The sequence below is a fragment of the Danio aesculapii genome, chromosome 12, assembly GCF_903798145.1.
Source record: "Danio aesculapii chromosome 12, fDanAes4.1, whole genome shotgun sequence".
Lineage (NCBI taxonomy): Eukaryota > Metazoa > Chordata > Actinopteri > Cypriniformes > Danionidae > Danio > Danio aesculapii.
In genome coordinates, this window is record NC_079446.1 from 16,817,437 (window position 1) to 16,843,450 (window position 26,014).

General features: G+C 37.3%; 1 protein-coding gene across 1 annotated transcript in view; it reads left to right on the forward strand.

Annotated features, from left to right (window-relative positions):
* Positions 1–1,954: 1,954 nt before the first annotated feature.
* The window catches only part of plxdc1 (plexin domain containing 1), a 136,265-nt gene continuing 112,205 nt past the window's right edge, over positions 1,955–26,014 (forward strand). The window contains 1 exon segment of the mRNA XM_056470077.1: positions 1,955–2,102. Coding sequence (XP_056326052.1) covers positions 2,027–2,102 — 76 coding nt within the window. The 5' untranslated portion in view covers positions 1,955–2,026.

The window sequence follows — 26,014 nt, forward strand, 5'->3', positions numbered from 1 at the left end:
CTACAGCTCCTCATGGTTGCGTCAACAATGGAGTTGGAAACATAGACCACTCTGTCTCAATGTCTCCAGCCTCCTTCAGGATCTGGTCAAAGCTCTTTTGGAGGTGAAAGTTGAAAATCTCTCTGACTTGAGCTTCAGCCAGATGTTCCCAGAGGACCCTTACAGTATGTTAGGGCTTGCCAGGTCTGTTTAACTTTCCTCCCTGCCAGTGGATCCAATTTACCACCAGGTGGTGATCAGATAACAGCCTTTACCCGAGTATTCCAAGACATATGGTTGGAGATCAGAACTTCACTTAGTCTGACTGGTCACCTAAGACATTTTTGCCTTGAGAGACTACCAAGGGAATTAGCCCCCGACCACATACCTCTTAGGATCACTCAGGCACTCAAACCCCACCAACATGATAAGGGGGTGGTTCATGGAGAAGAACATGTCTTCTCTCACAAAATGTTATTTGCTGTAATCTCCTATCTGGCAGGCTCTATTATCACCTCATAATTAACTGACACAAATTAACAATGTTCACATAGGTAAGACCTGAAACAAGCCAATGCAGTTCCAGTAATACCAACATAATTTTCAAGCCTTTCAGAGAGAATTTTATGGTCAATAGTATCAAATGCAGTACTGAGGTCCAATAATACTAAGATAAATGCTTAAGTTCTTCATCTCCTACTGCTAAGAAAGTCTGAAATTTATCCATTTTAAAAATATCTGAAATTAATCTTCTCCCAAGGCACCAAATTGTACCTTGTTTTCAGCTTAAATGCAGCAGAGAAACAGTACCTTTCAGATGGTGCTAAAGTCTCTGTCATCATTCTCCAATCTTCCTCCATTTTCTAAATGGAATGTATAGCCTAATGGTGCATTTTGCAGCAATGTGTTTTCACCTGAATTATAACAAACCATTCAGCTAATTACATTTACCAGCATATGACATGTATAAATATCCAACCCACTCACCTCTACTTTAGGAACATTTTCAGGCATCCCTCCTCCAACCAAAATCTTCTCACTCTTTATCTATTTCATCAATATATAAAAGAAGGGGGAGTTATTTGGGTTTGGCCCATATTCCAAGCTTGGAGCTTTCACCTGAAACAGCACGCTAAAATATGCTGGTGGTGCCATTAGACATGGAGATAAAGGTTATTTCCAATGTGCACCAGCTGTATATGTTTGTTAAATTGTGAAAGAAATTTCAAACAACATCATCTTTGCATTTAAAAAAAAAACATAACTAAGCTACTGACAGTAGTCACAAGCATGCACAAATCTCATTCATATTCATGATGTCATGTCATGATTATAAAGGTTCGATGCAATCTTATGTACACCCCCTTGAGGAAAAGTGTCACCAAAATGTTTTCTGGGAAGCAAAAAAAAAAAAGCTTTCACTAAATTTGGTAAAATGTTACGGTATGCCCTTTGTATTGGATTGCTATTACAAAAATAAAATTACAGACTGAGATAGTGGATATTTACACAGCAAAATGATATTACACATTTCTAGATTGCTGAATAATTGTCTAAAAAAAAATCAAAAGCAGTGGTGAACAAATAAAAGTGTATCGCTTAATCTAGTAAAATGCTTTTTTGTTAAGAAACATTCAGAAGCTGTACAATGTCAACAAACAGCAAATTATAGCTTCAAGAAATAGTCTCATTATTAGACTTTTACAGATATATTGTATAGAGCCAGCAGAGTTTTTGGCTAATCTTTCTGCCATACCACTATTTTAGTTATAACAATGCATGCAATATTGTACAATTTACCTAGAGAGTGTAAAGACAGGGAAGAAAAAGTTGACAAAAATTAGAAGCCACATAAATAGCCAGATGGAACGGAAGAAAAAAGGGAGGGGAAAATGAGGGCAGAAAAGGAGGAGGATGATTCTATGGAACACAAGCATACGAAATACCCAGAGAGTAGTATCAGAGAGAGCTGAAAGGAGGACTGAGAAGACAGCAAAGGAGAGAAGTGTGTGAAGGAGAGTGGGAAGCAAGAGGATTTAAATTGGACATGGGTCTGTGTGCTGTGCTGTTGATATGTCTCTCTCAGGCAGAGCTGCCTGTAATTTGGGCTCAGGAGCAGAAAGGTAAGAAATCCTCCAGAAAACACAAATATATGCTTATATCCATTGGCTTTAACATCATGACCATCATAAACATTTAATACCAAATATTTAATGGCAAGTAAATGTATGCCGATACATTTTAACAAATATTTTAACTGATTGTGTTTGTTAATTTATACTTAACTCCCAAAGAGAAATGTGTAAAAGTGTGTGTGTGTGTTTAGGAAGAGTTTAGTTGCAAAAACCTCTAAGGGCCATCTGGAACTTTCTTCTACAATGAGCATTTTTCTCAGCCTCTTATGTTTATGTTCAGTTATTTTATGTAAAAGCAATGAAAAAAAATATTATTTGCCATAAAAGAGAAATTACTGAATCAAGACAAAGGAACCTGAGAAAAAAAGGTAATATTAGAAGAAAATTTCAGATGGCACTTTGAGGTTTTTGTTGCATCTAAACTCTTCATATATATATATATATATATATATATATATATATATATATATATATATATATATATATATATATATATATATATATATATATATATATATATATATATATATATTTAAACACATCCTTAAACACAACACTGAGGGTTGTGTGCCTTCAAGGACACATCTTTGCATTTTGAGCAGCTGTGTATGTGTAGGTCAGGTTCTTTCCCACATTGAGGGTAAATGTTAATCTTGACTTTTTAGACAAAATCTGACAAGTTACCACAACTAAGTGTGTGTGTGTGTGTTTGTCTGTCTAAAAAGGAAAATAAGTGGTTAAAAATATAAAATTATGTTAAAAAATTTTTTTTTAATAAAAAAGGATTCATGTGAGGTCAGGATTTAACTGCATTTATCTGTCTTTATGTATGTATAACTTGTGTAGGGGTTATCAAACCTGATCTGGAAGACCCTAGCACTGCGCATTGTGTGTCATCTATCATGCTCTTTTGCATGTGTCAAATAATGGAGACACTAAAAAATTGCAGTCCTCCAGGACAGATTTGACATCACTCAGAACATTTTAAATGTCTCCTTTATTTGAAATACTTAGCTGAGTTCATGGAGCTCCCTCCCACTTAGCAGATTACCTAAATTGTAAAAAAAAAAAAAAAAAAAAAAAAAACATAAGCACAGTGGTGGTGGGGACGTCTTGGTGCTTGTCTTTATTCATGCCTGATTTGATTGTTTGTGTAGGCTGGAGGTCTGTGTTTGGCTTTAGTTTGTATATTTAAACATTTCTTTTTCTAAAGAGCTTAATAAATCAGAGAAAATGAACCCATGTGCTAAATGCTGGGGTTTGCCTGATAGCTGGCTTTGCCCCTAGAGAATACAGAGAAGCATCCCCCTCCCAAGCACACATCAATTTTATGTGTAACAGATGTCAGTCAGAAAACTAAAAAAGATCTGTAAAAAAATTTGGGTCATGCAACGTGGGGTTAATCAATGGTGCACCCTCTGTTGGCTAAGGGAGGACATTTTTTTAAACCAACATTTAGAAAAGTATCAAAAGCTAAGTTACATGAAATAAATGTGCATTTGAATATAAAGAGCAGTCCCACACAACGTCTTGGCTGGTATTGTGTGTTACCCCTATATTCCTCTTTTTGATGACACACAACCAATGTGTGTATTTCTGTCCTCCTTAGAGATACAGTATTTTTAGCGTATTCACTTCCAGGCAGCAGTGCTCTACTTACACTGGCCTCTTTGTCCCTCTCGCACTCTCTTTTCTCAGGTCCCTCTGAGACACAAACACACACACGACCCATTATAAAACATAAGCAGTCAGGTTTTCATTTTTTTACTTGTTATTTGTAATTGAACAGATCTGTGTTGTTGTGTATTTGTAATAATAATGTTAATCTGTCATCAACCTGGCGGCATGTTTGCTCAGTGGTTAGCACTGTCACCTCACAGCAAGAAGGTAGCTGGTTTATGTCCCAGCTGGATCAGTTGGCATTTTTGTGTAGAGTTTGCATGTTCTCCCTGTGTTCACGTGGGTTTCCTCTGGGTGCTCCGGTTTCCCCCACAGTCCAAACACATGTGCTATAGGTGATTTGGATGACCTAAATTGGCTGTAGTATATGAGTGTGTGTGTGTGTGTGTGTGTGTGTGTGTGTGTGTGTGTGTGTGTGTGTGTGTGTGTGTGTGTGTGTGTGTGTGTGTGTTTGTATGTGTGTTAGAATAAGAGTGTATGGGTGTTTCCCAGTACTGGGTTGTGGCTGGAAGGGCATCCACTGCAAAAAAATATGCCGGAATAGTTGGCGAATAATTTTGCTGTGGCGACCTCTGATATATAAGAAGCTAAGCCGAATAAAATGAATGAATGTCATCAACCTGCTACAATGTTTTAAATTTAGCACCACCTAACCAGTGATGTCACAATGATTAAAAGCACTTTATGTACATAAATGATTACCAATACCCGTATGCCAAAGCTACTGTATATCATAGGAGGATCATTACAACCCACCGTTCTGCACATTTTGTGTTTGTCTTTTTAATCTTTTCAGTTTGTTCCAATTTAATATATTTAAGCATAAGTACTTTACAAAGTGGATTTCACAGGATGTTTTATCATGATTCTAGTCTGAAAGGAGACTTGACTAAAGACTATAGAATACACAAGACATGTCACTCGTATCTTTTTGAATGTGGAAAAGTGTAACTGTCAATATGGTGAAAAAAGCCCCACCTACTAGTACAGGAGCCAATCATTGATTTCTATATGGTGAAAAAAGCCCACCTTTTAGTACAGGAGTACATCATCGATTGCGATCGCTATAGACTGACGATACTGGGATGGGCTTGGACCAGACGGGAGTTTCTGCAGATTTTGTGTGATTTAGATATTTGGAAATGAAACTAAAGGAATGGTCGTTGTTTAAATTTGGTGATTCCGAATATGAAATTCAATCGTAAGCTTGGCAAGCAATTTTGGAGAATTTGATGTTTCCCCATTCAAACAGAATGCCCGAGTATACTGCCCAAGAGGCGTTTCAAAGATGGCTGCCAAGTGAAATGACTTGCTTTAAAAGGACTTTGACATGACCTCCAACGTAAATTTAAACAATAACACTTCACTTAACTCTCCAATAAGTCTTTTGTGTGTAAAAACAATGCAGGTGGTGGCACTGCAAATTACTGAATGAATGTAGTGAATGAATTAATGTTCCAAAGTGAAATAAACACTTCACATGCTTAGGAAGCAATGAACATTATGTAGAGACACTTCTTGGAGCATGGAGCTCTAATGAGCACGTCGTCTGAATAAGATGTGTTAAACAAGAAAGACCAGTGTTGCCAACTATTTTTCATGTAAAGTAGCTAAGCTCTGCACAAAACATTGCTAAATGTTGTTCAGTTCATTTATGTTCATGTTCATTTATTTTTATTCAAAACGTCATACTTATAGGTCTCCCTATAACATTTTTTAAAATGGTTAAAACTATTAACAGCTCAGTTTCAGTGTCTTTCATGTGTTTTAATGTAGATTTCAGTCACCTTTTTGCTGACTGTAAAACATGTTAATGCCTGCTCTACCAAATGGTTGACCATGTTTTGACTGCTTTAAATAATTACTGTCAAAGTCATTTAAAGAATGACTGTTTTAGGATTGTTGGTTTACAAATTAATCAAATAAACATAATTCTGTTGCACTACTACACAAAAAAAAAAAAAAAAAAAAAAAAAACATGTTAAAGGGCACCTAGGTTACCCCTTTTTTCAGATTTATTGTGAATCTTTTGTGTCTCCAGAATGTGTCTGTAAAGTTTCAGCTTAAAACACGCATCAGATTTTTTATTATACCTTTTATAAGATTCTTTTTAAAAAAATTTGCACTGGGTGGCAGTTTTGCTGTACGTGTCTTTCTGCGTGCCTTAATCTCCTCCCTTGGCTTCGTCAGACAACAAACAGACATAAATGTAGCAGATCTCACGTATCGTTTGTGAGAAATACTACAGTAAGAAATTTACCAATGAGTATTTGATGCATTTGCTCTGTTAAGTTACAATGATGAGTCACACACAATGTCGTTACAAAGTTCACGCGCACACACATACCCAGCATGGACACAATACGCACATACATGCAGACAGCGCGTGTTTAGCTTTGCACTCATTTTGCACGCAAATGTGACAGGATACAAGTTAATCTCCGCTGCTGTATGGATATCTGTTGTGTAATGTACAAAATAAACCTGATTTAATGTCCACAAACCAGGATTTAAGCGTCTTCTTTTATAATTGTTCTGACACACAGCTGTGCTGATGAAGTAATGCTGAAGTAAATTGCTGTAATTCACATGCACACATGCACTGTTTTAAAACATTTTAAACTTGTGAAACTCACTCTTGATCGCATTTGATGACGATTTATGATCCTAGTAAACTGAACAGACCTTTTATTCCCGGTTGCTTTGCGCTGGTCTTCTCTTGTTGATATGATTATACATGTGACTACCGGGACATGTTACGCAACTGTCAATCAATTCGGTGGGCGGGGGGACCGCACTCCTACGTCAAGTTGCCGTCGGTCTGAAAACTGCTCCAATTGGTCCACTGTTTTTATGTTGTTAAATTGAAAAAAACGTGGTGTGTTTATATCACCCCAATATGACCGCCTATACACTATAACTACACATATTTCTGTCCAAACAGTTTGAAAAGTAGATTTTTCACCATAGGTGCCCTTTAAATCAGAATCTGAAATAGTTTATGGCATACTTCAACGAATAAAGATGATTAAGTATTGAAAAATGTTTTATTTTGAATATTTTTTAATAATTGGTCTTACACTTCATATTTTCAGACTTTTCATAGTTTATGTATTAATTCTGTTATTTTTACCATAAACCAACTTATCAACCATTTGGTAGACGTTGATATTTTAGAAATGATGGGATGTGTTAAAATGTTGAAAAAAAATGCATTGAGTGATTTAATTAGTGCCGTTAGGAGTTAAGAAATGCAATCCATTTTTTTTTTCTTGGTGGGGCAGTTAAAGGGATAAGGGAAAATGCAGTCAAAAGTTCTAATTCATCAAAACAAGCTATATCCTAAAATACTTCATAAGAAGTTTAAAAAGAAAACACCATGTCAAACAGCCTGTCTATATTTTATTCATTTTTTAATTATATAATTTAAGAGAATGTTGCTTTTAAAATAGTCTCTATTATTTGAATTTAGAAATGCAAATGTTAAATGTTCTCCCTGTTTTGGTGGTGGTTTCCTCCAGGTGCTCCAGTTTCTCCCACAATCCAAAGATGCAGTATAGTGAATTGAATAAACTAAATCGGCTGTAATGTATAAGCGTGTTTGTGTGAATTTGAGAGTGTATGGAGTGTATGTGTTTCCCAGCATGTTGCTGGGTTGTGGCTGGAAGTGTAAGTGCTGTGTAAACCATGCCAGAGTAGTTGGTGGTTCATTGGTGACCCCTGATAAATCAGTGACTAAGCTGAAGGAAAATAAATGAATATTAAATGTTTTTCATCTAGGGTATACTAAATATAGGTAAAATATTAAAATATAAGTAAAAAATAAGTCTAGAACCATACCTGATGCTAATGTGCACATGAAGCACTTTTGATCATTTTAAGGAGTACTTATGTTTTTAAGCAGCAGGAGGGTGTGGTATAGGGCAACGATGCTTAAACAAAAAAGTCAATGCAAAGATGTGGTGTGATTTGTGGAAATGAGGCGATGCAATTGATGCAATTCGAGTGGATGACACAGCGCGAATTTAGAGTTTGATGCACATGTTGTGTGACAAATCAGTTGCTCAAATCGCATGAGTTTAAAAGCCCAAACTTTGCTACTTGCTGTAGTAGTGACATGATTATGATCTAGCAAGTGGTGACAGAAATCTAAAACAACAATGAAGCACAAACAAAACATTGCTGTGCACAGATACCCAGATCTATGATACGTCTTCTTATTTTTATAGAAACAGGAATAAAAAGGACCTTGTTTGGAAGAAGTGAGTGAGGAGGTAAAATAATCTAGTAAGTTGTAAAAAAACAAAACTCTTTACTCAACTTCAGCTATATGTGGCTTGCAAAAGTATTCATACCCCTTGAACTTTTCTACATTTTCTCACATCATGACCACAAACATAAATATATTTTATTTGAATGTTATATGAAAGACCAACACAAAGTGGCATACAATGGTGACGTACAAAAAAAGTTATACATAATGGGTTTTTTTACAAATATAAAACTGAAAAGTGCATTGTGCAAAAGTATTCAGTCCCCTTTTCTCTGAGTGCATCCAATTGCCTTCAGAAGTTGCCTGATGATTACTGATTGATTGAATGTTGGCCTAATGACTAAATCACAGACAGAGTCCACCTGTGTGTAACTTAATCTAAGTACAAATACAGCTGTTCTGTGATGGCCTCTGTGGTTTGTTAAGAGAATATTAGGGAGCAAACAGCATCATGAAGTCAAAGGAACACACCAGACAGGTCAGGGATAAACTTGTGCAGAAATGCAAAGCAGGGTTAGGCTATAAAAAGATTTCCCAAGCTTTGAACATCTCACAGACCACTGTTAAGCCCATCATTCAGAAATGGAAAGAGTATGGCAAAACTGCAAACCTACCGAGACATAGTTATCCACCTAAATTAACAGGTAGAACAAGGAGAGCACTGATTAGAGATGCAGCCAAGAGGCCCATGGTGACTCTGGATGAACTGCACAGACCTACAGCTCAGGTGGGGACAACTATCAGTCGTGCTCTGCACAAATCTGGGCTTTATGGAAGAGTGGCAAGAAGAAAGCCATTGTTAAAAAAAACAAAACTAGAAGTCTCGTTTGCCAGAAGCCATGTGACTGACCCAGCAAACGTGAAAGAAGGTGCTCTGGTCAGATGAGACCAAAATGGAACATATTGGCCTAAATGCAAAACTTGTGTGGTGGAAACACTGCACATCACTCTGAACACACCATACCCACTGTCAAACATAGTGGTAGCAGCATCATACTCGGGGACTGCTTCTCTTCAACAAGGACAGGGAAGCTGGTCAGAGTTAATGGGAAGATGGACAGAGCCAAATACAGGGCAATCTTGGAAGAAAACCTGTTGGAGTCTGCAAAACTCTTGAGACTGGGGTGTAGATTCACCTTCCAAAAGGACAGCGTCCCTAAACATAAAGCCAAAGCTACAATCGAATGGCTTAAAATGAAATGCATTCATGTGTTGGAATGGCCCAGTCCTAAATCCAACTGAGAATTGGTGGCAAGATCTGAAAACTGCTGTTCATAAACGCTCTCCATCTAATCTGACTCAGCTTAACTCAGAAAGGGGGGTTATGGGGTATGAATACTTATGTAAGTCACTGCATAGGTCCACATACATATTGAGACTACAAGCTGGTTAAAGCCATTTGCCAAATTATAAATCATATTTCACTTCCGCTGACGAGTTGATATGTTTATCCAAAGGAAGTGTGCAGAAACAATTGGAAGAGTCTGAGGGGCACGTATGTAAAAGAGAGGAGAAAGGAGACTGAGAAGAGGAGTGGGTCAAAATAATGGAGGCATTCTGCAGTTTCTGTCTTCTCCTGAACGCTTCGTTGCCCCAAGTGGGAAAATGAAGAAGGGGATAATGGAGAGTCAGTCTGCAGGGTACGAGGAGCAGGGCAAGACAGAAAAAGCAGTAGTCAGAGACAGGTGTGTTAACAAGTGAAGCAACAAGACAGGGCTTATATGTTGTTGTTTTGTTTTATGATAAAAAGTCTAAATTATTGTCTCTCTGAAAAGTCTAATTTGCAACGTGTCTAATGTTGTTTTAATACTTGTGACCTGATTGAGCAAAATGAGTCAAAGTGACCCAAATTACACTCTGAGAGGAGACTCTACACTTTAAAATGATATCCTATTCAAATTCATAACTTGAATGGTTTTAAAGATATGCCCATTAAATATATTTTGAATTATGGTTGTCTGCCCAGTCTATAGTTGTCTTTTTTCAATTGAAAACCTGAAAAAATTGCAAGAAAAGGTTTTTTTTTTGCCCGTTTCTTTTTTTTGCTGTTACCCTTTAAATTCCATTGCATTTAAAGGAATAAACTTTATAGGGATAAAATTTAATTAGGGAAAACATTTCTTTTACAGCTTAATTTGTACATATATATAAATGCTATTACACATTGATAAGAGTGGGGCATGCTCACACATCCATACGCATTCTTTATTCACAAACAGTACATTTTGTAGCTGTATGGGTGGACACAAATTAGTTCGTTGTGCTGTTTGTTTTCTTAATTAATAAATTTTTTTTTTTTAAGTTACTGTGCTGCAGCACATGTTGGGAATTGTAAGAAAATCCGTTTTTTCTCAGGTCCCTTCACTCTAGTTTTTTGTATCACCAGTGAGAGTCTGCATCAAGACCGTCCAAGCTTGGAAAAATGAGAAGAAAATCAGCTGAGTGGTTCAGTATGATTTTATTCTAACACAAGGGACGGAAGAACAATCTTATATACACATTGAGGGTCCGCCTGCAGCTGAGCCCTAACACAAAGAATATTATCATAGAAGTAGGGAAACAGCGATACAGAGACAGCTTACAGCAACCAGGATACGTGAGAATGTGTGCGTGTAGGTATACGCGCATCTGTGAGCGAGTCAGATAGTGACGATTTGCGCAACCAAAGGAGAGGAACGGAATGTTCCAGCCACACCGAGATAAGATGAACAGAATATGCATACCCACACACATTTCTGCAGTGTATAGACACAGTAGAGAGAACAAGAAAAACAGTCTGTAAAAACAGTAGAATACACACACATAATAATCAAATCCTTCAGGAATGGTGTAGGTTCTGTGTGGGGTCTGATTTTCTAAAGCAGTGGTTCTCAAACTTTTATGCCAGCGACCCCCAATGTACTATTGTCAAGAACTCGCGACCCCCCCCGCTACCAAAGCATATCCAAACAATAAAAGTAACATATTTTCAGCTGTTCACAATATTTTAACTATATTTACTATACATTACAGGGCTCGAAATTAACATTTTTGCTTGGTAGCACTGGTGCTCCTAAATTTTTTAATTTAGGCGCACAAGCCAAGATTTAGTGGCTCCCACCAATTATCGCACCGTTACTACAAGTTTTATAAACAAATTTATTGCATTTGAAATCAACACTAATCAAAACTAACAAGCAAAAAAATATATATATGCATGCGTGAGGAAAATATGTCTCAATGAAATCCCGTTATCACAAAAAAATAAATTTTTATAACATAATTTAGTGACCAAAAGATACACGGATCGCTCACCGGCCCTGAAACGCACTGCTTGACATGAATTCATTAATGAATCTGTTAACAATACATTAACTCTGCTTTGTTCTCACAGATGGTGTCTGATATTGCACAGATGCTTTTAACATATACCTTATTATTTGCATACGTCATTTAATAGCAATACCGGTCTTTTCATGAGCTGCAATATTAGTTTTATGTTAGTCAGTGCAAGCCCTTTTGTGATGGTGTACGTGGGGTTATATTTTACATATAGCTGCCACTTGCACGGCTGACAGCATCTGGCGATTAAATAAAGGATTAAACAGAACCTATTGTGCTTAAAATGTGTAGATGTGGCAAAGAGTTACCTGAAAATTCCATCCCACAGACTTTACAGTGAATGCTAGTTATTTTCATAGCGGACTTAAAGCCAATGGAAGTCTTTTATCCACTCTTTGAAAAGTGTACATGGTGGATTAACATTCACCACATGAGCACTAATCAGATGTGCCATTATTTGTAGCTTTAGCTGGTTTCTAAAACTAAATCTGTCAGTGCTGTTTTCAATCTCTCATCTTCAGCGCGTAACATTTTCGCGGTTGTATCTCCTGTCATCTGAAGGCAGACTGAATGATTCAGTCTAGCGCAGTGGGCCAATAAGAAGAGAGCGAAGGCGGGACAAGCGTTGCCGGCTTTGTTCACTGCTGCAAGTTGACATGACAACAGTTTTAAACTTCTCCTGAGCGCTGCGCTTCAAGTCCAAAAATGCATTCTGCCTGAATGTGTCCTAAATACTTTATGAATTCATCAGTGATATCTTTAAAAAATCTGAAAATATTAGCTTTCACTTGTAATACTGAAAAATATATATTATAATCACAGAAAATTACACAATTTTTAAATCACTCTCGCGACCCCTTGAAATTATTCTGCGACCCCCAGCAGGGGTCGCGACCCCCAGTTTGAGAACCACTGTTCTAAAGGACCGATGTGCCACCAAGAGCAATCTTTTGGTTCCACCTGCCAGTACCATCTAACAGATGGCTTGGAGGGAGAGCTAAATATTTGGTTTAATCTTGTTATTTTCAGACATTGTTTATTTCTTGGATTTGTATTTACTTTTGCGTTATCTAAGATTTAATCAATTATTATTAAAGTCTTGAGATATTTTGCTTAAGTTTGTTGTTTGTAAACTGTCTTTTTCTGTTTCCCTCTTGTATTTAATGTGGACTAATCGAGTTGTATAAATGTGCCCTGTTTTGTCATTTAGTGGAGTTCTGTTTTGGTTTGCACATGGTTTGTTTTGAACTCAGTCTGTTTTCTGCTTTTGTTGATTTTTTATATGGGCTAATTGTTTAATTTCTTATTTATTTATTTTTGTGTAAAATGTATGGCTTTATTAAAATTAATTATTTTGAAATGTATTTCTTTTGCATGGCCCTTACTGTTAGCTGGTTCGGTTCTCACAAGTTAGCAGGAATAGGTCAGACTTGTTTCCGGTGCATTTTGGACTCCAGCAGGGCTGCCCTTTGTCACCAATTCTGTTCAGCCTTTTTGTGTTGATACCCAAAGCTGTAGTTTGAAGGATGGGCTACAGGGTTCCTGAATGTCTCCAAGAAGCTCTGAAAGAGGAGGTGGATCTGATGCTGAGGCTGGGGATTATAGAGCCATCTAAAAGTGAGTGGTGCCACCTTGTGGTCCTTGTTCCAAAAAAGGATGGTTCCATAAGATTCTGTATAGATTTCTGTTACCTAAACTCTGTCATATGTAGTATAATGCTTACCGTACTCTGCAGATCAGTGATCTCACCAATTGACTGGGTACCTCAACGTTTTCAACATACTGACCTTTCAAAGGGTTACTGGCAGATCCTGTTGACTCAGCTGTTGGACTAACATTTACAGCTGATTATCTTAATGATATTGTGGTTTACAGTGACACAAGAGAACAACCTCTACAGCACATCCGGGAAGTTTTGCAACATTTTTAGGCAGCTGACAGTCAATCCAAAAAATTGTGCAATCGCAAAGGCTGAGACTGAGAACCTGGGATTTGTTATTGGTTAGGGGTGCTCAGACCCCAGGTGGAAAAGGTTTGGGCCATGGGCAGTGCCTACATTCACAAACTAACAAGGACTTTAGATCCTTTCTAGGTATGGCTGGTCTTTATCACAGATTCATTCCCAACTTCCAGCAGGGCTGAAATATTTACTGACATGGTGAGTCCCAATAAGCTTAAGTGGACCGAAGAAACAATTGCAGCTTTTCAAGAGCTCAGAAGGGCCTTGATTAAAGATTCTGTGTTGCATATCCCCGATTTCCATCAACCTTTTGTCTTGCAAACTGATGCTTCATATCAGGGACTAGGAGCTGAATTGTTCCAGGGTAGCCCTGACACTTGACACACAGTTGCGTTCCTAAGTCATAAGCTTGTTCCCAGGGAAGTTTGTTAATACATTGTGAAAAATGAATGCTTGACTATGAAGTGGGCGTTGGACTCTTTGAAAAACTATCTGCTAGGCTGGGAGTTCATACTGGAGAAGGATTATAAAGGTTTACAGAGGCTCCAGGAAATGAAACTTGTCCTGGTACTTGGCCATTCAACTCTTCCGGTTATTGATCCGACATGTCCCTTGCAAAGTTTGGTTCTGCCTGTTGTCCAACTTGGCAGGAAGGATGTGGTCAGCGTTGTTGGTTGGCTTGGATCTCTTTCGGATCGTTTGATGCAACCTGACATGTCCCACACTCTCTCAATACACGGCATCCAGTCATTGAAGACAGAGGAAGGTTTGGCTGACTATGGGAGGTTGAACAGTGGAGGTTGAAATCCTAGAAGGGAGGGGTGAAATTCGACCCATCGGATTTATTTTTTGCTGCAGTAGGTGCAGAGATACGTGCCAATCTCTTGATTAAGTCTCTCAACCAGTCCATTTGAGCTCAATTGGATAGTAGGCATCCAGGAGCAGGATTCAAAACCTTCGCTCTATAAAAAAAATCAAATGAATAAAATATCTAAATAAATAAATATGAGAATTAGTACTTTATTAGTACTAATCCTTTACCTTTTTCTAAAGATAAATAACCTTTTTCTCTAAGTTTTTTTCTTTTTCTAAGTGTGTACATATAACCCCAAATCAGAAAAAGTTAGGAGAGTATGGAAAACGCAAATAAAAAATAAAGTAGTGATTTCCAAATTTACTTTGACTTGTATTTCATTGCAGACAATATGAACACAAAATATTTCATGTTTTGTCTGGTCAACTTCATTTCATTTGTAAATATATATCCTTTACTCTCATTCAGACCTGGAACACATTCCAAAAAATGTTGGGACAGGAGCAATTTAGGGCTGGTAATCAGGTACATTTTTAAAAAATATTTATTTGATTTGAAACAGGTGATGCCAACAGGTAATTATGATAATTATGTTTATTTGCCAACAAAGACAGAAAACATTTGGCTATTTCACCTTCAACAATGCATAACATAATTAAAAGATTCAAGAAATCTGGAGGAATTTCAGTGCATATGTGCGCAAGCCTAAGCTGAACAACTGTTATCACTGATACCTCAGGCGGCACTGCATCAAAAATCATCATTCATCTATAAGAGATATCACCACATGGGCTTAGGACTACTTTGGCAAACCTTTGTTAAGTACTACAACATGTAGTTACATCCACAAATGCCAGTAAAAACTGTACTGTGCCAAGAAGAATCCGGGATGGACCATGACAAAGTGAAACACTTGGCAAAGGTAATTTGCACTTCTGTGATGGCACCATTAATGCTGAAAAGTACATAGAGATTTTGGAGCACAATATGCTGCCTCTTTTTCCAGGGACACCCATGCATATTTCAATAAGATAATGTAAAATCACATTCTGCACACATTGCAAAGTCCTGACTGCAGAGAAAGAGGATACATATACTTGACTGGCCTGCCTGCAGTCCCAATCTGTCTCCAATAGAGAATGTGTAGCGCATAGACTCCTTACTGTTGCCCACCTTAAGACTTGTTTGCAAGTCTTGGGGTTGTAGATTATCAGCAACAATATGTACGCATTGGTGAGATATATCAGTATTTTGGCCAGAGATGTATAAAGTACTAGAGACCCAGACTTAAGTAAAAGTACAAGTACTCTATCAAAAAGTGCCTTGAGTAGAAGTAAAAGTGCTCTTTAAGCACCATACTTAAGTGGAAGTACTAAAGTATTCAACATTTTTTGTTCCCTAAGTATTGCAAGTAGTTTATTTCAAAATTTACTACTCAAGTACTGAAAGTAAAAGTGCAAGTATTGTGTAATGTAGTTATTAAAGAATGCAGTCAAAAGACATCATATTGTTTTGTTTATTTTAAATCTCTTTTTTGGGGGCACGTCATTAAGCAGAACAAAAAGAAACATGACTTACAATACTGTTTTTCTCTCACGCTTGATCTCACTAATCTGACAGATTATAACAGCTTTAACACACACCTTTCAAAGTTGTGTGTCACAAAAAGTCCATAATCCACTCAAAACGCTATTGAAACCCATTTTCGGAGCACAAATTACTGGTTGTAAACGCTGTAAACGAACGTTCTAATTCACTGGATTTTGATTTTATTGTAAAAAAAGAAAACGTGTAAATTACTGTGTTAAATGAAAATCTGAAATATTTTATGGCTTATGGCTATGATTTAGTATTCAAAAATGTTTCATTTTGATTATGTTTTAATTAAATTGGTCTTAAACTTCATATTTTTATAGTATATTTATTCATTCTGGTACTTTTACCATAAACCAACATCTCAACCATTTGGTAGAGGCTGATATTTTAGAAATTGTGGGATGTGTTGGGGGAAAATGTATTTATTGTGTTAACTAGCGACATTAGGAGTTAAGAAATGCAATAAATAAAAAAATTATATTGTTTTTTTTTTTTGGGGTGACAGTTAAGTGGTTACTTGTAATACAATTGTGTCCTTTAATACAGCAGTAATATATATGAACTGTACCCTTAATTTGACTCGCTCAAAGAAAACACTCTTTCTGAATGTATCAAACAAAACTCATGCATAGAAGACAGCATGAGCATTTATAGCAAATAAACTAATGTAAATATTCTCCCGCCTGCTTTTTAAACGCTGACAGGCGAGGTCTTACACCCCTTTGATTGGTTATTGTCTTCACCTTCTCAACAGAAAGGGCTGCTATCGGCTTTAGAAATGAAAGCGTTGTTCACTGATGGCGGGAAGAACAGCCGCGGTTACAGTCTATGTATGTATAATACGCGGTTATCACAGGTAATCTATAAAAGACACAGTGGAGAAAACTTGCACCTCATTCACGCCCAGGTCTGGATCCACAAGTATTGCTTTAACAGCCAAGAGGACAAACAGGCCAGCGGGTCAAATGTCCAAAGTGAGAGAGGCAGAGATGGAGTCTCACTTATGTACTTAAGTAAAAGTGGAAGTAGGAGAAAAAAACAATACTCCAGTAAAGTACAGATACTGCCTTTTAGTACTTAAGTACAGTAGTAAAGTAGTTCTACTTCGTTACTTTACATCTCTGATTTTGGCCTTGTATTTTATGTGGCCATGGAGAAGGTGACATCTATCAGTGTTTACAGATTGCTCTCTTACTCTTGTATCCCCCTAAAATATGTACACTGTAAACTGTTACTTACATTTACAATATAATTATGTGCATTTACAATAAAACTGGTTAATCTTTGAATCTTCTCACATTCTTTATTTCTTCAGATGGTCTCATAATATTCCCCCTTGATGGCATTAATTGGAGAGGTTCTTTTGTCTCTCCTGGTTTGAATCTACTAATTATTCATGGCCCATTAAACCTCCCCATGCATACTGGACTGCTGTCAAAAATATGATTTACAAAATCTAAATAATTGTATTGCTGTTTCAAAATGAATGGTCATAAGGATTTAGTAGCAAATACTCTAGCCAACAATACTGGATTTTCATAGGTGTTATATAAAACTATTTAATATGTGTTTTTTTAGTTTTGTTTCTATGACGTTTTACCTAAAACATAGCAACCATGCATAATATTTTTTATGCAAGTAAATACATCCGTTATTGTCACATTTAAATGTACAGTAGCACAGTCTGTGCTAAATAAAACAAACATTGCATGATAGTAAATTGTATGATATAATCATACCTGTCAACATTGGGTTGTAAAAATATGTTTCATTGTAAATAAACAGTTAAAACAGTTAGTAATATGTTTTATTATTGTTATTTACAAATGATAGAATAAATAGCATACATTAGAAAAAGCTGCAAAAAAATTAAAGGTAGCCTATTAAACTTAATAGCTAAAGAAATTGAATCAAGTTATCAAATCTCATTAACCTTTTCTTTATTGTATAATTTAAATGCAGTGAATGAATTTTCGTTTTATTACATTGAATAACAGAGGTGCTACTTTAAAAATGCCCAGATCTATGATGAAAGCATTCAATTGCTTTTATAACTTTTTATGCTCATTTAAGACAAAAATTTCCACCAGGATCGACATGTTTAGATATTATTATTATAAGTAGTATTGTTGTTGTTGTTGTTATTATTATTATTATTAATATGCATATATGCAGCCTAAACCCAGAGTGTCCACTTTTGCCCCATTACATGAACTGACTGTTTTGTGGGGTAGGAGGGGCAAAGACGTCTGTAATGCAAAGGACAGAAATCCTGCCATTTTTAATATTTATTTCAAAGTGTATAAATACCTATATAAAACAAAAGCACAGAACAGATTCACATTTAAGAGCCAGGGGTGTCCCCTGGTGGTTTGGTGGTATGGGTTGCGTATAGGGATTTTTTGCTCTTTGATGTTTATTGCCACCTTTCATAGATGTTAAATCCTTAGCGTGAATCAGAAAAATACACACACACACACACAGCTTTCTCAGTCTTCACTTTCCTCTCTTTATTCTATCTCTCCTTTTCACTTTTACTACAACAGTTCCCCCTTGAGGAACTTCAGCAACTGAATACAACATTTCCCCCTTAATTACGAATAACACCTGTACATTCATAGACTTATACAGCAAATAGACTAGGAAACCAAAAACTTAATTAGTCCTGGGATATTAATGCTTCATCCTTTTATCAAACAATGTCTTGTTAATCCAATGAATACTATAAAGATAGGTATTAGAACAGTTTAACTTAACCTTACACCTATCTTGTTTCAATCCTGCTATTTTAGTCAAATTTACGTCACATAGTCCTCCAGCCACATCGGCTTTCTTCTGAAACGCTGCTTTTTTTGACTAACAACATTTTCTGTTGTTGTGGCAGAACTTTCTAGTTCCGCTGACCTGAGTCCTGTATGTAATGGTGCCAGGTGAGACATGTCCCAGGTCCGTCCATCATTCAGTTCATAGCTGTGCTTCCCTTGTCTTCTGATGATCTGCATAGGGCCACTGAATTTTGAAGTACCTTTCTTGATACGAACCGGCTTTCTCACACATACACAGTCCCCTTCTCTTAGCTTTGGAATTTCTGCTTTCCGTTTTGTATCCACGTACGCTTTCATTTTCAGTTGTTTCTTCTTTACTATAGTTCTCAATTTCCTTGTAGCAGGGGTTTTGTTGCATGGTGTGAGAATTTACAACTTTGTTCTCATCTTTCTTCCAAACAGGAGCTCAAAAGGAGACGTTCCTGTAGTGGCATTAGGTGTAGCTCTGTATGTTTGCAAGAATTCCACTACAAAGGAAGTCCATGACACTCCTTCTTTTTGTGCAGTCAGAATAGCATCTTTCAGCACTTTATTTCAACAGTCCACTGCTCCATTTCCGTCAGGATGATATATGGAGGTGTGAATATGTTTGATATCTCTCACTTGCAGAAAATCTTTAAACTCTGAAGAGCGAAATTGAGGGCCGTTGTCTGTTACAATCTCCAGTGGATTCCCTTTTTGGCTGAAGACAGCTGTGAGAAAGCCCATAACCGTCCCCACGGTCACGTTCGATGTGAATGCTACTTCTGGCCATTTTGAGTAATAGTCGATTAGTGTAATAGCATATCGGCAGTTTGCAGGACCTCTCGAAAGGACCCACCACATCCATGCCAAGCTTTTGCCGAGGGCCTGCCGGATACTGAACTGGAGTCAGAGGTGCATGTGTGGTTCTAGCAGACTTATCATGAAGCTGGCAGATGACACAGGTTGATATGGTGGACTGCACTTGTAAATCCATTTTAGGCCACCAATATAGCTCCCTCAGCCTTTGTTTGGTCCTTACAATTCCTTGATGACACTCATGAGCCAGAGTAACCAATCTTGAACGCACACCGAGTGGTGTAATTAACCTTTGTGTTCCTCTCAACACATATGCATCATGAATCGACAGTTCGTCTCTTACTGGAAAGTAAGGAATCATGTCATCAGGCAGAGTTTTAGCTGTTATCAGCCAACCATTCTCCACATACCTCCGAAGTTTGGTGAGCTTAGGGCAGGACAAGCACTCAGTAGCAAATTCGGTCAGCGGCACAGCTGATAGCAAAGTGCTCACAACAGCTACAGTTTCTGGTTCAATGTCCAAGTCTGGGTTAGTATCATTAGCAGGGGTAATCGGGACAGGCAGTCCGCGACCTGATTGTCAGCACCATGTTTGTACTCCATATCATAATTAAAGCAAAGCAATCTGGCAGACCATCGGGCTACTCTCAGTCCAGCCCTTCCCATACCCTTAGTAGTCAAGAGGGTTGTCAGTGCTTAATGGTGCGACCTTAACTTGAATTTTATGCCCCACAGATACGTTCTCCAGCGCTCAGTGGTCCAGACGCAAGCAAGAGCTTCTTTTTCAACTACTGAATATTTCCTCTCTGTAGCAGTCAGGGCTCTGGAAGCAAAAGCCACTGTCCTCTCCACTTTATCTGGATGAAGCTGGGTCAGAACACCCCCAATACCGTAATCCGATGCGTCTGTTTTGTGGGCAATGCCGGGTCAAATAAAGCCAGAGCAGGGCTGTCAACAATCAGTTCTTTGACCTTCTGAAAACTCTTTTGAGCTGTGGTAGTCCAACTGAACTCTGAATTTGCTCTGAGCACGTCTCTCATTGGTTCTACTATGACTGCAAAGTTTTGAATGAGTTTAGCATACCATGCTGCAAGTCCTAAGAATGATCTTAATGTAGACGTGTCCTGTGGTGGTGGAGCATTACATATTGCCTCCCGATGACTGTTGTCTGTCATTAATCCTTCTTTAGAAATTGTATGACCCAGAAATGTGAGCTTTTCCTGGTGGAATTTACATTTCTGCTCATTTAGGCCGAACCCCATTTCTTGAAGTTTATCCAGTACTGTTTTAAGGTGAGCATCATGACTTGCGATAGAGTCACCAAACACAATCACATCATCCAGGTAGCATTGAACACCTGGAACATCTTTAAGGATTGTGGAAATCAATTTTTGAAATGCTGCTGGAGCTGAAGCTAATCCATAGCAGACTCTTTTGTAACGAAACAGGCCCTCGTGTGTAATGAAGACTGTAAGGTCCCTGCTATCTTCATGTAAGGGCACCTGATGGTATGCGTTTGTGAGATCTATTGTCGAAAACATCACAGCGTCTCTTAGCTTCGAAAACAGTTCTTCCATGTGTGGAATAGGGTAACTGTCCACAACAATTGCTTTGTTCGGTTCCCTAAGATCCACAGACATTCTGATATCTCCAGATTTCTTCTGGGTCATTACAATAGTTGATACCCAAGGTGAAGCATCTGCTCTTTCGATGACATTTGCTGCTAGCAAACGGTGAAGTTCCTTCGACACAGCATCTCTCACAGAAAACGGTAATCGACGCAGTTTTTGTTGCACAGGTGTCACATTGTCATGCAATTTCACTTTATGCACAAAGTTCTTTGCACATCCGAACCCTGCTGCTGTGAAGTTTGACACCTGAAACACAGATTCATTAGCTGCAAGTACTGTGTTTCCCTTTATACACAGATTCAAGAAAGATATTAAGTCCATACCCATCAGTGGGTTTCCACTTTTCACAATATAGAATGTAGTATAGAAGATAGAATATAGAAAGTACTGAGCAATGTCCGTGTGTTGCCTTAGTGTTAATGCGCCCCAGCACAGGGAGATTATCCTTGGAATATGTGACCAGACGCACAGAAGCATGTTCCAGAGGCAAGTCAGAAAAGTATTGCTTGTATATACCCTCTGGCAACAAAGATACAGAGGATCCTGTATCCACAATCAGTTCCTGCATAGTTGTGCTGGACAGTGTGCTCACTTGAACATTGCATAAAAATTTGTTTGGTGCTGGAGATGTGCTGGTCATATACAGAACAGTCAGCTCAGGGACTTCAATTTGTCTGATTTCTTGTTTCCGTGTTGAGCGGCATACTTTTGCAAAATGTCCCATTTTACCGCATGCTTTGCATGTTTTACTTACAGCTGGGCATAGTTTGGAATTTACTAAATGACTGCTTGAATTGCAGCGGTAGCATCAGCGTTCATGCTGTGCTCTCATCCGACTCTGTTGCTTTAATTGTGTGTTCTCATGCGCATTCGCTTCTCTTTTTTTCACATACAGTCTCTGTACGGGTATTTCAGCATGTTTTGTAAACTCGCTTGCATTGGCCATCGCATTTTACAGCTGATTTGTGATTTGTATAGCTTTATCCAAAGTTAAATCCGCTTCAAGCAATAAACGTTCCCGAATTCAGCTGTTATGCACTTTCTCAACAATTTGATCCCGCAACATTTCCTCTTCTTTTTCAGCAAATGCGCACAAAGACACCATATCACGGAGCGCAGCCACATATTGCATAATATTTTGTCATGTCTTTGCTCTCTCTGTCGAAACTTGTGACGTTTGGCAATAATATTAACTTTCGGGACGAAATGTGCAGTGAGTGTAGCTAGTGCAGATGAATATGTCGTACCCGAATTTTCAAGAGTGTAGAAGATTCGCTGAGCTTCTGTTCCAAGGCAATGAAGCAGTGTAGCATGCTTTCTAGTATCAGGCCAGTCATCCCCCTCAGCATGAATTGCCAGCTGATAATTCTCAAACATTAGTACCCATGTACTGAATGGAATTGCAGGTTCCCCGGGGCATTGCAAATATGTAGGAGGAAGATGAACTGCCATCCTCGTCGCCAATTTGTTAAATCCTCAGCGGGTGAAATACAGGAACATACATTTGCTTGATGATAGTGGGATAGAATTGTAAAATGTGGGAGAATGCTGGGAAAAACGGGATGGTTGACAGGTATGCAGAGAATTTCCAAACATCCCAAAGGCCCCAAAATCATCTTACACTACAGATCTCAATTTGTTTGCAAATCCTGCCTTGAAATGGCTCTTATTAAAAAAACTGAGCTGAGACCACAGTAATACATGCCTGTCAGTCTATAGCAATGAGTGGAAAAAAACTGCACTGTGACATCACATAGCAAATGATCTCAAGATTACTTGTTTTTGGATTCTGGTTTACTTTTATGAAGATTTGCAAGAGTACTTTAATGAAGATTTTTTAAAATTAAGAATAGATAGATTTTGAAAATTCTGAAATGGCTATGTCCACTTAATTCCAACACAAGTCTGCCTAAACACCTTCTAAAAGTGTGACAGCATTGAGCTATTTGTTGTCCGTGCAGAACTGGTGTGTACATTTTTATTTCAAACAAACACAATTGGGGCTGACAATGGACACCTTAATGATATAATGCTCCAAATGTTTAGCTACTTCATGTTGGATGTTAAACATCACTAGTGATGTGCAATAAGAGGGCAGTTTATTTGGCATGGTTTAATTTCCTGTAATAATGGAATGTCTGACAAAATCAGTCTATTGACTTCTGGCTGACTTTGGGATTGCATTTGGAAAACATGTGAAACTGAACACAGATGTGGGATTAGCAGACATCTGCCACACCACACTTTGCCAAGTCTACCCTGCGAGCTTAACATTCTTCCCACCTGTCATTTGCTTCAGGTAAGTGATAACTTGGCATTTAAAGTGATTTACTTAAATATGCATCATTATATGTAAAAGTTAGGACTCATTGAATGATTAGTTATTCATTTAATTAAGAAATGCGTCGAGTTAATAGTATTTTCCTCTTTGAACATGTTTACGTAACGTTAGCGCTCCAAAAGTTTGCTATTTAAATTAACATTAGCATTAAAGTTATTGCCAATTTCCAATGACCACAGAATAAGGTTTATTTATTGTAGATAAATAGCAATTTGCGAAAATGTTCAGTCACGTTTCAGTGTGGTTTGGTAAGGTTTAAAATAAAAGCGGTCCCATTAGGCCTAACATGATAGTGGAAGCCAATAGAAAAAGTGTCTTATAATTGTAAAATGGACTAACAATATAGTTATAACTATTCTGTACAATATAAAGCCGAAACTCAACAGCAAACTTTTATGAATCAATTAATTTTTGTTGTCTAATGGTCATTTGATATCATTAAATGTAATGTAACTGACTTCAAAAACCCGGTTTGACCAGCGTTTACGGAGACAGTTTTCAGCTCTTCTGGGTTCAGTTCAAAAGAAGAAGAGACCTTTACTCTTATGAATAACACACTGGACAACAAAAATGACAGCACTTAATCATAGCAATGTGATAATGGCACGTTGCAATCTCTGCAATCATCACTTCGACCTAAGTATGTTCATTTATGCCTTATCAAAAAATCCTTAAGGATTCTAATAGGATTTTTTTAATGGGAATCCAATTAGAATTTTTAGCATATTTTGGAACCATTCCTATAGGATTTCAATAGGATTTTTTCTTATAGGATTGTTTTATAGGACAAGAGAAAAATCCTTTAGGATAATTTTTACAGTATTTTAATGGGATCCAATTTATATCTTAATTAAGATATGCTTTTCAATTGTCTCTCTTAGCCTACTATACAGTAGTTTTGAATGTATTATGCAGTTTGCTAAAGCTCACCTTCATGTACTTGAGTGTACAGTATTAGTGCACCAATTTCCAAACAAACATGCCTAGACTAAAAATATATACGATGCCGCCAGACCAAACTGTGGGCTGGCCCACACAAAACAGAACTTCACTGTGGGCCCATAGCAAGTCCACACAAAGTGGAGTGTATATGGCCACACTGGGCAAAGTCTAGGTTTACTGGTGCACAGTATCTGGGTCAGAATTATGCCCTATGAGCATGCTCTATGGGTATTTAGTAATTAACAAAATAGTTAGGTCCCACGGATACTAAGATGAGTCCAGGCACAAAATGTGTCTAAAAGATTCCAGTAAAGCACTCACACAAAGAAGTGTGGTTATGAACATACAGGGCCATTGTGGCTTTAACACAAAACTAGTTCTACTATGTAGCAAAATAGCACAATATTACTTCAACTGCATAATTACATTTTGAAAGCATAAAGTCAGTAATAAATGAAGCATCTAAAAATATAAAGACAACATGGACTTTTTCAAAGGTTTGGGACAAGACTGCTTTATTTTATAAAAATGCAGATATAAAAGTAACCATGTAAATAATTATTCCTTTTTAATATAACAACTTTTCCATTTAAATATGTTAAAATATAATTTAATCCAATGATGTTAAAGCTGCATTTGAGGCATTTGCATCCTATATGAAATCATAAAAAAAAACATTTTTATTTTTATTAACCCAAAACTACTTATGCATTTTGACTGTTATTTTATGTTTTGTGTTACAATGTAAAAGTTATCAATGTCACACACACACACACACACACATATATATATGATAAAACAGAACAACTAAATATAACATTAAGTTATAAATCAGTCCTCTCAGGGGCATCAATATATTTATGCCTGATCACCAATCTTCTGCTCTTTCCATCACCCTGTCTCTTGCAAGAAGTTTCCACTTTGGCTGCTTTTTGTATCAGCATCTAAGTGACACAAAACATAAAAATATTATAAGTTAAACAAAACAAAGTTAGGTTTTTAATGTGTGTATTTTCTCTACCATTTGTACCATAAGATTTCTAGAGTAAAGAATATTTACAGGAGTTCCAGGATGATAAAGTTGTAAACATTTCAACACTTTTGGCTTTTTTAGGCTTTGATTTAAAAAAAAATTCAGAGAGAGAGAGAGAGAGAGAGAGAGAGAGATAATGCAAAAAAAACTAGTTGAATAGAAAACAAAGGGATGCATGCATTCAGAAAACCATTTCTGTGCAATTCCCTAAGAATCCCAGTTTTTAACATGCACGCAGAAAAAATATACACCGCTCATGCTTTGTGAGACTGGTGTAACAGCCTTCCATGCAGACAGTGAGTTTGCATGTCAACTTTAATCACCAGATAAAACTAAAGTTCAAATAATATGATGATTTTATTTTGACTGAGCATGGCTCTTGTAAGACAGATTGTTTTGTATGAAGCAGAAAGGAGAAATTTAATTCTTGGCCACCAGAGTCAGGTCTCAGACAACAGATAATTCTATAAAAAAGATTAAATTAATATTCATAGAAAAAATATTTCTTAGATGATCTTAACATGTACATCAGTTGAGTCTTGGTTCCCAGTTACTGTTTTCAGTTGAGGGGGAGCCGTGCTAGGTTGATCACTTACAGTAGTGATGTCCAGTCCTCATCTTGGAAAACCAATGTTCCTAAGAGTTTGGCTCACAACTGCCCACACATCTGCTTGGTAGCTTCAGGTCCTTGATCGGCAGGTATA